Below are 14,664 nucleotides of genomic sequence, written 5' to 3'. Positions count from 1 at the left end.
CTATGGAGCAGAGGATCGCAAGTTTGATTCCCACCCGGAGTGTCTGTATCCAGTAAGGGTCCTTAGGCTAGAGTAGACTAAAACTCCCCCCTGCTAAGCGATCAACAGGGTCCCGGTCAGGTGTTGAGGAACCAGGGCACCCTGACAAGACGGGAGGTACAAATTAAATGCTACGGCAAGGGGGAGCCAGGACGCCAGGTCAGGGGCAGTTATCATCACTCCCACCCCCATATTAGCTCTGCTAGATGGTGATGTTAATGCAGCACTGTGTACAATATCTATCGAGACTAACTAGATCACTACAATAGGGCAGCAGTAATCAGTGAGATGCTTGGCTAGAGGGAGGTTGCAGAAGTACAGGAACCATACCTGAGATATGCTAAGCAACAATTACACCAGAGAGATCAAATCCACTGGACTCTGAGACCGTCATGAAGACTACACCAGAATAAACCAGCTGTTCTCCACAGTTCCCAAGGCTGGAGATGAAACACTATGATGATAGTGTGCTCTGGAAAAAGAGGGCCAGACCACTGACCCTCTTCATATGGGTTCTTGGTTCTGTGGTCCAAGTCTTTTTTAGGGTTCCATCTCCAGCCTTGGTGTTACTGACACTTCCTGTGGAGAACAGCTGGTTTATTCTGGTGTAGTTTTCATGATGGTCTCAGAGTCCAGTGGATTTGTAGTTGTTGCTTGGCATATCTCAGGTATGGTTCCTGTACTTCTGCAACCTCGCTCTGTGCTACCCTGATCTTAGCCTCTAGCCAAGCATCTCACTGATTACTGCTGCCCTATTGTAGTGATCTAGTTAGTCTCGATAGATATTGTACACAGTGCTGCATTAACATCACCAACTAGCAGACCTAATATGGGGGTGGGGGTGATGATAACTGCCCCTGACCTAGCGTCCTGGCTCCCCCTTGCCGTAGCATTTAATTTGTACCTCCCTTCTTGTCAGGATGCCCTGGTTCCTCAACACCTGACCGGGACCCTGTTGATCTAGTCTATTCTACTCTAGGGAGTTCTAGTCTACTCTAGCCTAAGGACCCTTACTGGACACAGACACTCCAGGTGGGAATCAAACTTGCGATCCTCTGCTCCAAAGACGTGTAGTCTAACCACTACTCTACACTACTACACTCTCTTGTCTGTGTGTTGTGTCAATTTTGCCTTCCCTCTTTCTCAGCTGTTTGGAGGCAGGCTAGGCCTACCTTTATCACACATCTTTTCTATTTTTAATGTAACATATGTCATTTTATTTAGGCAGAACTCTCCCTGTTACAATATATATATATATATGTATATATGAATAAACAGAAATAAAAGCAGAAATAAAAGCAGCTGGACAGTGTAGTGGTAAGACTCCATGCCTTTGAAATAGGAGTTGCAGGTTTGATTCTCACCTGCAGTGTTTGTATCCAGTAAAGGTCCTTGCTAACTAAGCCTAACGCAGAGAGAGAACTACAACAAGGTCCACGTCAGGTGTTGAGGAACCAGAGATGAAAATAGCGAGCTGCTACATGGATAGGATGATGGAATTTTCATCCATAAGTGTGTGTATGCAATGAGGACTCCAGATGACTTGGTAACACACGCCCTTTCTTTAACATTAAATAACTCGTCAAAAACAACCATATCAGAATCATTAATATGAGAGGTCCACGTCAGGTGTTGAGGAACCAGAGACTCGGGGGGCAAGAGACGAAAATAGCGAACTGCTACATGAATAGGATGATGGAATTTTCATCCACATTGACAGAAAAACAGTGATTGTAGCTGCAGCGTTCCAACATTCGGAAGAAGGGAATGAGCTATAGACTAGTTACAGATTGGGAATCAAGCCATGTACAAGATGAGCTTTGATATCTATGCAGTCAGAAAACCAAGACTCCTTCATTTCAGTTTGTCCTTATAAACCTGCTATAATAAGTAGTAAGGCATTAACTTTACAAGCTGTGAAACATAAGACTTCGAGGCCAAAAATACCAGGATCGTCCCTTTTAGTGTTTCTTTAATAACTTGAAAAACATAATGGAACAAGCTGTGTGTTGTAACCAGAGTGGAACCACCCTGTGAAGTCACACATTAGTCACTGTTATATCCAGTGCACGAACGTTATGATATAACCGGAGAATACTGCCATTCTCTGAGGGGGAAATGAACACAAAACATGCCATACTTCATTTTTAAAAAAAGAGATGTGTGATGATGTGAAGTGAATGCACAGTTAATGCAACCAATGAAAATCATAATAATCTTCAAAAACAAAAGAAAACGGCTGGTACAGTCAGCACACAAGTGGAGGGAAGTTACAGGAACACAGACTTTAACAACATATTGAGCAATAATGGGTTAACGTACTGTGTAACGGGTTATTTGTGTTATCAGTCATTTGATACGTTTATTTTACTACCATCCTCTACTTTCATGTAGTACAAATCTAGTTTGCAGTGTACTACAGAGGTAGGTAGAAAAACATCAAAACTAAAATTTCATATCATAATTATCTAAAAAAATGCAAGGTTAAAACAATCATAGTCGTAGTGTTAGTCACTGCAATAAAAAGCAAGTTAAGAAAAAGAGCAAGCGAGTATGGGACTGACTGGAATATGCACTGAAACGTTTGCTGCTCTGTTCTTTTGTTCATGTTCAGTTTTCAACTTTCATAAATTAAATTCTTTCAAATTTAAAAGCACATCATCAGTGCCATCTGCAATCAGTTTCTTCTTCACTCCAAAAACCTCCAGGGAGGACTATAAATGTAATACTTGTGCACCCTCTGGAGGGAAAAGCAGGAATTATGACACTGAAAATATTGATAGAACTTCAGTAAATTACATATTAGACAAAATGATTAGACTAGGAGAGATAACTGCCCAACAGCATGTGTTTTTCATCGATGGCACAAAGTTTAATTTGTGGAAAACCATAGTGCAGTCTTTGATCTCATTCTTCCTGTTTTGAATGACGATGAAAGTCCTTTTTCCCGCCTGTCTTACTAATCAGTTTTATATCCGTGATGATGATGTCATGGCTCACCGCCTTGCACATATCGTAGACGGTGAGCGCTGTTACAGAAGCAGCGGTCAGAGCCTCCATCTCCACTCCCGTCCTGCCCGTGGTGCAACATGTCGCTGTGATGACGACGGCATTAAGAAGCTCATCGAGGTGAAATGCGACAGAGGTGTGGTCTAAGGGTAAAGGGTGGCAGAGGGGGATGAGGGTGGAGGTCTGCTTCGAAGCCATGATGCCAGCCAACTGCGCCACAGTCAAGGCGTCGCCCTTGGCCAGCTGGTTATCTCGAAGCAGGCGGAAGGCGGTGGGGCCTAAGCTAACGGTGGCGCAGGCTATGGCTGTTCGACATGTGGGAAGTTTCCCCCCGACATCCACCATGGTGGCTTGGCCCTGGGCGTCTGTATGTGTCAGCTGAGCTTTGAGATCTGTTGTCTGGTTGCTCTCAGACTGTTTACAACTGGCAACCTTGTTGGAATTTTGACTGTGGCAGAATCTAACAGGGTGGTTTCTCTGATTTATTTTGGCATCTATCAGCAGTGTGCAAAAAACAGGTGCTCCTGGGGTCCTGGACACGTGGCTCGTCAGAACTTTAGGACTCAGGGCTTGTGCGTTCCTGAGACAGACTTCATTAACATAGCTTGTGACATTTGTGCGCGTTCTGAAACATTCAGTCTTAGTGTGACAACTAATGTGATCATTATTAATCTCTGCAGAGGGAAGGGATGCTACTTCATTGTGGTTAGGTTTTTCTGTGTTGATATGCATCTTAACATGGGTACCCCCACTCATTAAGGTTCCAGAGCAGCAAACACTGGCTTCCTGTGTTAAGTTAGTGGAGTCTGAAAGGCACAAACAATCCTCTCTATTCAAGACTTTCCTGCTGCCTAAATGATGAGTTGTTGCTGGAGAGAGGAACGTGTCATTTTTAAGCTGGGAACTAATGGGGAAAGCCCTCTTGCTGTCTTGTAGCTTTGGCAGGAACGTCTGAGATGTGGCACCTGCTGGAAAACATTTGGAAAAAATAAAAATAAATGAGTCAAGAATACTGACATAACTACTTTGCTGGGCTGCCTACTAGTGTTTTAGAAGTGGTTGCAGCCAGTGTGACGTTCAGCCATAGCTGAACTTTTTGATTCAACATTCCCTGATCTTTAAGAAGGAAAGTGCATGGATGTCGATTTGCTCCAATTCTAATACAAAACATTAAAGAAACACAAATGAGGTCTTTGTACGTACAGCTGTGTCACCCACCAATGAGGATCATAGGCCTGTTCTTCATCTGAGAGATACTGAACATGCCTGAAGAGAGAAAGAGGGATAAATTACAAATATTACAACAATCTGTGCGTATAATCATAAAACTGTATGATGTATTGATTTCTACCTGCATGCTGTTTCTTCTTCCGGCCCACAGCGGCACCAATAATTTGCAGCAGCTCTTCATCGGACGCGCCAGAGCGTAAGACATCTCTGAGGGAGACCTCTGAGTTACCAAACAAACACACCTGAGAGAAGAGATGGACGGGAAAGAGTGAAAAGATGTTTTCACAAATGCAATGCAGTCCAAATCCAAGAATAGACATTAAACAGACATTAACTAAATGGCTCCCTGGAGTCTGTGTAAAAAGTTCACTTTAATATCAAAAATTTGCTCAAGAATTTAATAGATCTGTAGAGATAGTGGGAGAATAACAGCTACGACCCCCTCTGCTAGGCGACGGGAGGGGAGTAACGTACACAAGTCCCCACACGAAAACTGAGTAAAATAAAAGGTTTTATTGCAAACTTTAAACAGAAAAGGGACAGGGCTGTTTGACAGACCATTGTGCAACCAATTAATACATAAAGAGAAAAAAAAAGACAAGAGTAAAAGCTAAGGGTTAACCAAGGCAAGCTAGCGTCACAAAACTATAATAAAACTAAGTTCAGCTGTATACCAGGTTTAGCAAACAAAGCTGAAAAGACAAGGGAGACAATGTATGTTAACTTCTGAGCAGCAGTACCCATAGTGTAAAGGCTCTTCAGCCTTTTATACCCGCAGGTGCACACAATCAGCCAGTCATTTCCTCTTGGAGTGTCATGGAATTCCTACGCAGCCAATCGTCTGCGTGGACTGGCACACTTCAATCTGCATAGAAGAGGGCTGGCACAGGTCTCCGAGTAACCAATCATCCACAAGTCCTAGCACACTTGGATTTGCATAAATATAAAAAGGCATTCTCACTCTTAAGGCTCAGGGCCGTAACCATAACCCACTAAAATTCTATTCAATCCAGGTTTATTTATATTAAGCTAACAGCAGCAATAGCGTGCTTTATTCTGTAAGGTAAAGACTCGACAGGATTCTTAGAGAAAATCCCAACAATCAAGTGATCTGTTATGAACAAGCACTTTTGGGATGACGGGAAGGTAAAACTTCCTTTTAAACAGGGTCAGGGAGAGGCAGCCATCTGCTGCTGTGACGGGTTCTGGGGTAAGGGGAAAGAGAGAAGAAGAAAGAGAAGATAAAGCAGAAAGAGAGTAGAAATAAAGCAGGACAAAACAGACTAAGGGAGAGATTAGACACAATTCAATGACATGCTGTAGTGGTATGTAACACGTGGGGATATAAAAGAGGTGAAGAAATACTCAGTCTGTCACATTGGTCTCGATACAAACCCGAACAAATGTTGTATAATTTAATGAATTCAAATGCATCATAATAAAGATTTCCTCTACTTTGCTCTGCAGCTGACTGTGGCCAATAGACGGAGATACCATCTTTTGCCATATTCAGCTGAAGGCAGACATAGCCTGTAGCTGACCTTACCAGTAAAAAGAGATGCCATCTTCCTATTGGGTAGACAGGCAGTCGTCATAGTTCACAGTGGTCAAAGTTACATTCTGTTTAACTTTGACCGTAGTGCCTGCAAGAGCTCTGTAGTTGTGCTTGTATCCTGTTGCTTGGCACAAACCACTGAAATCAGTGTTTCAGAGTGAAGTATATGCAGCCTCCTCTACACCTTCAGTGTATGTTGATGCTAATTAGTTAAAAGTTTTGTCTCAAACACAAAGGGAATGAACAGAATGAGAATCAAAGGACCTTAATGGTGAAGAAAAAGGGACACTGATACATGAAGGTGAAGAAAAATGTATAAAAGCAATAAGATTCTCATCAAAATTATGAAAAACTTAAGTAACAGCAAAAGATTCTGTCACTTATTAACAAATCACAAACCACCCTTTTTGCTCCACAACCTGCCTCCCACAAGCTCCGCCCATCTATAAGTGCACACATGCATACATGGTCATTTGTGCCATAGGACAATAACAGACCTCATGCACAGCTTTAAAGCTTTATCGGCTTTACCTTTAGGTTTCCATCTGCAGTGATGCGTAAACGATTGCAGGAGCCACAGAAATGGTCAGACATGGAGGTGATGAAGCCCAGCTGACCTTTGAAGCCTGGCACTTTAAATGTCTGTTTCAAAACAGGGGGGAAAAGTGTGAAATATACTTTCAAATGTTACAACCAGTGACAAAAAGTTCTTGATTGGACTCCGACACCTGAAACTTTGTTCACTGTTATGTTTTAGTTTAATGTGTTTAATTGGGTTGTCTTCATTTTTGCTTTTTAGGACTTGTGTTATAATCTGATGATGTTTTAAGCAGAAATACAGAAAAATCCTGCAGGTCTATTTGATCAGAGGGACTCGGATGTGTCGGAGAAAATGCACAGAGGAACACAAGAAACGTGACTTTTTATTTTTCAGTATAAATATAATAATTAATCAACCATCTTTGTCAGTGTTTCATCTCCAAAGTAATTTAGTACAGTTGGAGACACTGACCTTGGCTGTGTCTGTCTGTCCAGCTTGAAGCTTCTCCAGGTCGGGCCACTTCTGCCTGATGCGGTCCAGCATCTCCTGGTAGCTCACCATCTTCTTAAAGTTCCACTTGTTGCCTGCAGAGAGGAGACGAACCAGGCAGTGTAGCTTTAAACAATGGATGTTTAAAACGTTTGCAAGAGCATTTGAAACTCTTCAGGGGACGTGAGTACTTACCATCGAAGGGCATGTACTCTATAAAGCGCACCTCCAGAGGCTTCTTCTCTGTCAGTGCTGCAAAATCAAGCAGCTCTTCCTCATTGAGGCCTCGCATGACCACGCAGTTGATCTACAGAGAGAAGTGAGCAACAATAGGCCTCTGATTACTGAGCTATTATTTTCCTAACAAGCTGGTTATGTAACAACCGACAGAAAATGACTTACTGAAGATGTGTGGGCCAATATTTAATTATGTAACACAATAATAACAGCCTTATAAGACTGATGAAAGATACATGACAATTCATCCAGTGATGTTAACGACTGGATGAATTCACCACATTTTTGAAAATTTATAAAAGCAGAAAAAAATAAAGACAAGTTGAATAAAGCACAGCGAAAGTAATTTAGGGGAAACATTAACATGACAGCTGCAGAAGTGGCTGAAACCGAACCATGTGAGGGACTGCACTGAAAACAAGCAGAGTATTTGTTCTAAATGTGTTCTAAAGAAGAAAAAGATGCAATGCATTATGCACTAATCGCATGATTTATGTGAGTTTTTTGCAGCAGTTTGCTACTTCCGTTATGTATTGTTTTAACTTCTGTTGCGTTTTCTTCTACTTTCTTATGCTTTGTGTGCTTTTGCAACATTTCTGTTGGCTTAGGTTGCCGTGCGTTTGACTTCTCAGGGCCACCGTAGGATTGATCTTAGATCAGTAAAAATGCTGGTCCCCAAGAATCCATCCTCGGCCCCTTGTTGCTCTCCAGTTTCAGGCTTTCACTCAGACACATTATTCAAAAACACCATATGAAAGTCATCACAGGGAACTCACCTTTCCTAACCATGATTTTATTGTTTTCTCTCACTGATATTAGCTGATTATCTCAGAGTTTTTGGGCACTCTGCATTTTAATTTGCTACATTTCTGCAACTGTGAAACACTTGTGCAATTAAATCTTACCCATTTTAATAGTTCTATATAAACAGCAAAAATGTTAAACAGTAACAAAAAGGAAGACATTGAATCGTAGTGGGGATATTTTCCATAACAGAGACTTAATATGAACAAATACCTTCACAGGACTGTAGCCCAATTCAATGGCCTTTTCAATGCCCTCCATTACTTTGTGAAACCCTGGAAAAGGCAAGTAGAAAATTAAATGTGACTAAGATTAACATTTTACATTAGGTGCATTAGTAATGCTACTAATAAATAATAATAGTAAAGTTTCTTTAAATTGTATGTTATTAAACTACAACTAAAGTTGAGAATGGTGTGTGATTGGAGGCAGGTTTTGAGAAATAAAAATGCACCGAATCATACAACAAAAACAAAGATCAGAACAAAGCTTTGTGGTTTCTGAAATGAGTGGTGCTTCCACACGAAAAGCTCGGCCTTGTCTGTTCTCCTCCACCTTTTAATGTCCATAATTCACCACAAACCACTTATATAGAAACATGTAATCCCTCCACAGCAGCTCAAGCTTTTGAAAAGCAGACTGTCAAGGTCAGAGTCATTTGTTTTCACTTGCTCAAAACAATTCAATCAAAGCAGGATCTTTATGTAGGATGAGGCTTATGTTTTATTTACAGTTTGCACAACTGCAATTTGTACTGAATAAAGAAAAGAAACAAGATTTCAACAGTAACTTCTATTACAAACACAAGAAGGCAGGTGCTGTAAAGCCAGTTTTCTTTTCTCCGCTCTTCTTCATGTCCTAATCTCAGTTAGTCCATCTGTGTCTGCCTTTCACGAGCCAACCACCCATAGCTCTGCCCTGCTGTCACCTGCAGTGTTTACAGCTTACAGCCTTCTTCCCTAAGCTTGTGGGATGGACCCACAACAAAACTACACAACTACACAGATTTATGCCTATCATACACTAGAAGAAAAATCTGAACTAGGAAAACACTAAAAAAAGGAACAGTTTCATACATAAAGACAGTGAGAGCTTTTAGCCAAACATGAAGAATATTAAATATGTTTAATTTCATCTGAAGTCAGTCAATCAGCCAATTATCTGGGCACACTTTGGGCCAGTTAGCACCAAATGAGCATTATTTAAACACTACAGCCTGTCCGAGTACAGTTGCTCAGTACCCATCACTTTATCACCACAGTGACAGTGATATCTCCCATCTTCTGACCGCTGCTTCCAGCAGGATAACACACCACGTCACAAAGCTCAAATCATGTAAAACTGGCATCTTAAACATCACAATGAGTTCATTATACTCAAATGGCCTCCACCATCACCAGATCACAATCTCCTTCATATTTTCTAAAGACGTAGGGATTTAGAAAATATCTCACTGACCATCTGACACTTTTGTGGTTATACACTCCTAAACTACAGCGTCAATCAGCTATAGCCTCGTGATGTCGCTTTGATGTCGCTCAATCTACGCACACTATTGGTGTTTTGATCATATGTCTCACACAGCTGACACTGATACACTGACGACGCTTCCATACCTTTCCGTCTGACAATAAACTCAAATTTGGCAGGAACTAATGAATCCAGGCTGATGTTGATCAGGTCCAATCCGGCGTCTTTAAGGTTTGGCAAAAGCCGAGCCAAGTTCATGCCATTGGTTGTCATGGCAATAGTCTTGAGGCCCTCCAACTTTCTGAGCTCAGCTGTAGAGTAGAAATGGAAAGCAAGACAGAATGAGTGAAAACTGATGAATGCAATGAGTGAACTTTTACCTTTAGGTTGAAATATTATATAACAGATGGGTTTATCCATACATAAATCAATCATTATTCGGGGCAATCATGGTTTAAAGAGTTGGCTGTCCATCTTGTAACTGGACAGTCTCAGTCTCGGTCGTTGTGTCCTTGGGCAAGACACTTCACCTACCGCCTACTGGTGATGGCCAGAGGGGCCAATGGCGCGATATGGCAGCCTCGCTTCTGTCAGTCTGCCCCAGGGCAGCTGTGGCTACAACTGTAGCTGCCTCCACCAGTGAGTGAATGAATAGTGGAATTGTAAAGCGCTTTGAGGGCCCCGAAAAGCGCTATATAAATGCAATCCATTATTATTATTATAGCATGATAACAGAACGAAATCTTTAGCCATGTAAAGTGGATATCTTTATCTGTTACTATGCACCATATTATGTCACTGTGAAATTATGTTTCCTTGCTTGAACGCCTGTCAATAAAAAAGGCTTCTTTAAATAAATTTATGGGTTATTAAAGTCTTTATTATCCATAACTAGTACAGTTACTCCGGTCATTTTGACATTAGGCAAAGATAATGCAGAATGAACTCACAAACACACACAGCACCACAATGCAACTAAATCCATCCAGTAAACCTAGCCAACTACGATTACTTGTAACCAGTAGATCCTTTTTATAACTGTACACGCCACATCAGCGGTTCTGTGAGCCAACAAAAACAACACAACCAGCTTCACTGCAGCTTTTTCACCCTCCTCCTGTGAGCCATTCAGCCTCTGTTCCTTGAGCTTTAAATCTCAGTGCAGTCGTTTCAGACTCTCATTCATGTGCTCTGCCTCCTCCTCATCTCCACCTTTATTCTGGATGCTCAATGTGCCTCACCAGTCTCCAACTCTAATCTCCATCAGCAATACTGTTGTGTATTTCTTCCTACCAATGTCGGCAAATCATTTATTAATCAAACTCCGCACTTCAATAAATTATATTCCGTCATTTCAAGTGATCCTCTTGCTTCCTGAAATAACTAGTGCAACCAAATCCAAGTTATGCATGAAGTCTCATGAGCCCCACACACAGCTAGTGGCAATCAATGGTCCTCTTTCCAAAAAGACCTGACCCACTAGTCCTGCCACACACCCTCATTCATTCACGACAGGCTTTTTCTTGCTGCAAAGGCTTCACTTACAAAGTTTAATTTAAAACCAGGCTGTAAAATTCAAATGATGCAATAATACATCATTAGTCCAAAAACACAACTGCAGTGTAACAAATCATTTTCCCTTCCACAGAAACCCTTAAACTGAAGCCATGCTTGCAAAATTGCTTCTCTTCACTTCAGCTGCAGTCAAGTCAGCAGAGTTAGCACATGAAGGGTCATATGATTGTTGGGTTTTTCTCTGTATCTATGAAGCGCCTTGAGGCGACTTTTGTTGTGATTTGGCGCTATATAAATAAAATTGAATTGAATTGAATCATCGGTCGCCTGGTTGCCAAAGCTGACTTGCTCCTCTGAAAACAGTGTCACTACATCATTTTAGTCATACGGTAAACTGAAGAAAGCAAGTTTATGTTTGCTACAAGCTGATCCAAAGTGTTAAAAAAGTGTGAAATGACTCAAAGCAGCTTCCAAGTTTTTTTATTATTGAAAAAAAAAAAAAAAAGCCTGCACAAACTATTTTCTCCTTGTTTCTTACTGATAATATGGAGCACATCAGGTCTGATGAGCGGCTCCCCTCCAGTGAGGCGGATCTTGTCCACCCCCTCTTGGACGAAGAGGCGAGCCAGGGTCAGCACCTCAGAGGTGGATAGCAGCTGGCCCCGTGGTGTGAGCTTCACCCCCTCCTCTGGCATGCAGTACTGACCTAGAAATGAGAAAGATGAAAGATGTATTTTATCCTACATTAGCGAGAATTCCTTCTTTTACTACGATAAATACTGAAGTAACACAACGAAATAAAAGGGAACAAGGGGACAAACCAAAAACTCTTTTGTGCAGGAAAGAAAACTTTTTCTTTCTCCAGTAGGTCAGCAGAATTTGGGCATTTTAGTGCACTTCTGTGAAAGGTTTACTAAATACAATGGTTAACTTGGTCTAATAATGTTGCTCCACTAGTGGGCTGGGAATGTAACAATGGTTTCTTGATAAGATCCACAGAAAATAAACATTTACTCACAGCGGAAGTTGCATTTCTCTGTGAGGGAGATTCGTAGGTAGTTGTGCCTGCGGCCAAAGTTGTCAGTCAAGAACGCTGAAAAGGGAAGTATGCTGTCGTCCCTGAGCCTCTTCTGGGGAGGAAAAGAACCGGGAAAAGACACCGATCAAACTATATACCCTGGCATTCAACTTATTTAGAATAAAACACAACAGCCCCTCTGAGTCCCATCATGCCAGAGACACAATAATGTCAGCTGAAGCCAAATCTGTGTCCCAGCTCCTGACCTTTGCCCATCACGCATGAGCACCTGCGGTTATGTCAAAAGTTACCAGTATAAAAGCAAACCAGTGACTCAGCAGTTGCTCGGAGACACTCTGTTAATCAACAGGCTGATCATTTAACTGCACTGATCTTTTTAGACCTTCCCAAGTCCCTTCATTGTTTCTTAAGGTAAAAAGCTTCATATAAAAGCCACTTATGCACACTTTAGTCAATTTTTCCCTATTATTGCCCTATCATAATTATTATAGTCACTGATGTAAAATGCACCTGCAACCCAGAGAGACACAGCAAGAAGATGAACAATGAATGCTACTCTGTTATTTGACTACTGGACATTCAGGAGCATGCTTGCTCTGTTAATCATCTCTGATTATCAAGCACATGGATAGAGTAAGTAAGTAAGTAAGTAAGTAAGTAAGTATGTATGTATGTGGTAGAAACAATATTTTAAAGAAGTAGACTATCTCAATAACACCCTCTTAAACTGTTTATACTTTGGGCCTCCAAACGGTCCAAAAGATCTCCAAAAGATTCAAAATCTGTATCATCTAAAGCACAATTTCAATCCAAATAGAAAAAATTACTTTTAATCTCAACCAACTTTATTAGTTTATAACAATTCTTTTCCTACTTGCAACTACTGGCTATCACATCTATCTTATCACATGATATCAAGTATGTAAAACTACAAAGCAGTGACAAACGTAAGGAAGGTGAGGTGTTGTTTCCCCCCTCTGATTGGTTTTCACAATCACGCCAAAAACACACCCCATGACCCCCTTTTATATCACAGCCACGCTGTCATAATGGATAACCATTTGGTTTAATATTTATTCCTTAGTTTAGTGTTTCCTGGGCCCAGTTTATAACCTGTTCAGGTTATAAGCTTCTCACCTTTACCCCTTCAGACAGGACAATCTTAGCTGCAGGCCCGGCTTGTGTTACTGTTTTGGAGGTTGACTTACCTGTGTTGCCCTGGTTTTGAAGTTGGAACCAGCAATAGTCGAGTCTGTGAGTTCAAGTTCATTTTCCTCGTGCGTAACACCGGAACAGCTCCGCGCGATGCTTCTGTTCACGCGCCGTGCAAACAGTTTCCTAACACGTGTCAAAGCGCCGTTTCTGTCAAACAGACGGCAGCACATGCTAACAGGAGCAGCCATAGTTCAACCATTTGACAACTCCGAGGTCCTCTGTTTGCTCTTTCTCTCCGACCTGCAGTTCAACAACGTCTCTAACCAACCTGGACCAATCACAGTAACGGACGCATACCATGGTGCACTATGGGTAGTGTAGTCAAGCGTAACCAAAGATTTTTTTTACATAGAAACCGCCAATGGAGGGTAGCACTGAGACAGGTTATTTCAGGGAACTAAAAGCAAATTAAAACTAGGAGTGAAAATAAAATAAATTAAAAAAAGACGATTTTAGACAAATATGAAACCTAGCTTAAACGTGCTGTGAGTTAACACAGCAAAGTTGTATTACCTCTTATGAAGTTCTTAAATCAGCCATCCTGCTATTATATTTAAAAAAACAAACATTTTTTTTAGTAAAACCTAAACTAAAAAAAGAAAAACTAAAAACTAAAAATATTGTGTACTTGGACACAACTCGGATCTTGGAGAGGTAATACTGACAGATTATGTTCCCAAACAAAATAAGCAAAAGCAGCCTGTTGTAAGACACTTCTTTTCCTCATGGGTGCTGGTGTTCAGTGATCCAAACTGAATAACTCGTAAGGTGACAGTTCCCATGCTTGATCCTCTGAACCACACAAAACTTTAATTTAACATGAGTGCCATCTAACTTATAAATAAGCTTTCTCCTTTAGGAAGGAAAAGAGTCTTGAAGGAAGTCAGGCTCAGGGCATGGTCCCTCCAAATCAGGTCTGGAAGAACCTCAGAGCTCTACAGTAATGATCTAAACTCAAAATAATCCCTGTTACTTAAAGTACTTAGTCTGACCATGGTTTGTGACTTAGTATTTCTTAGTATTTCTAGTGCCCCGACCTTTGATGGATTCTCATATATACTTTACATCTCAGGGTACTTGAATTTTATTGTTCCTATTTTTTCCCCATCCTACATGCATATCTTTTATTTGTTTGTTTTAAATAAAGCTTATAGCGTAGTTTTCATCTATGTGCAACTTAGCACATAGATGAAAACAAAATAAGTAACGTCTTTATGTGTGTTGACTTGGCAATTACATTATTTAGCAAGAAATATTGAGAGTAATTAGTTGAAAGCAAATTATAATACTTAATAGCTGCAGATGATGTGCTGAACTCTTGCTTGGTGCATAGTTTTGGTGTTTTTCATAACATCCTGTAGCAATGTGCATAGGCATTTGGCTTTTTCACCAGCAAAATTCACCCAAAAAATTAATTTAGTGCATAAAAATTACCAGAACTCTCAGCTCAGTGCATGAAAATGATGTGCTGGACTAGTCCAAACTCGACTAAACTAAAAGTAATATTTAACTGAATATGCA

At 40.9% G+C, this 14,664-nt stretch overlaps 1 protein-coding gene across 4 annotated transcripts; it reads right to left on the bottom strand.

The window, feature by feature from the left end:
• Window positions 1–2,001: 2,001 nt before the first annotated feature.
• Window positions 2,002–13,401, bottom strand: mocs1 (molybdenum cofactor synthesis 1). 4 transcript variants are annotated; one of them, XM_087833014.1, is made up of 11 exons: window positions 13,137–13,401; window positions 11,908–12,019; window positions 11,428–11,595; window positions 9,521–9,685; window positions 8,118–8,179; window positions 7,059–7,170; window positions 6,846–6,958; window positions 6,365–6,475; window positions 4,400–4,520; window positions 4,267–4,314; window positions 2,002–4,016 (listed from the first exon to the last, which is right to left on the bottom strand). In XM_087833014.1, the coding sequence occupies exons 1-11, from the start codon at window positions 13,329–13,331 to the stop codon at window positions 2,947–2,949; spliced, it is 2,277 nt and encodes a 758-aa protein (XP_087689140.1). In that variant the 5' UTR covers window positions 13,332–13,401; the 3' UTR covers window positions 2,002–2,946. The 4 variants fall into 4 exon arrangements, with proteins under 4 accessions (XP_087689140.1, XP_087689141.1, XP_087689144.1 ...); XM_087833015.1 differs by having other exon boundaries at window positions 2,002–4,013; XM_087833018.1 differs by having other exon boundaries at window positions 3,876–4,013; window positions 4,252–4,314.
• Between the last annotated feature and the right edge of the window lie 1,263 nt (window positions 13,402–14,664).

The sequence above is a fragment of the Neolamprologus brichardi genome, chromosome 19 (genome assembly GCF_056152115.1).
Source record: "Neolamprologus brichardi isolate AB-2024 chromosome 19, ASM5615211v1, whole genome shotgun sequence".
Classification (NCBI taxonomy): Eukaryota; Metazoa; Chordata; class Actinopteri; order Cichliformes; family Cichlidae; genus Neolamprologus; species Neolamprologus brichardi.
Note: the sequence above shows the minus strand (reverse complement) of the source record. Positions and strands in the feature narration are given on the sequence as shown.

Bases quoted from the DNA above. Each gene is read 5' to 3' on its own strand.
- mocs1 (XM_087833014.1), bottom strand. From the start codon at position 13,331: ATGGCTGCTCCTGTTAGCATGTGCTGCCGTCTGTTTGACAGAAACGGC. The intron at 9,686-11,427 runs GTAAGAAACAAG...TCTACTCTACAG, and splicing joins TGATGTGCTCCATATTATCA to CTGAGCTCAGAAAGTTGGAG. The intron at 8,180-9,520 runs GTATGGAAGCGT...TGCCTTTTCCAG, and splicing joins GTTTATTGTCAGACGGAAAG to GGTTTCACAAAGTAATGGAG.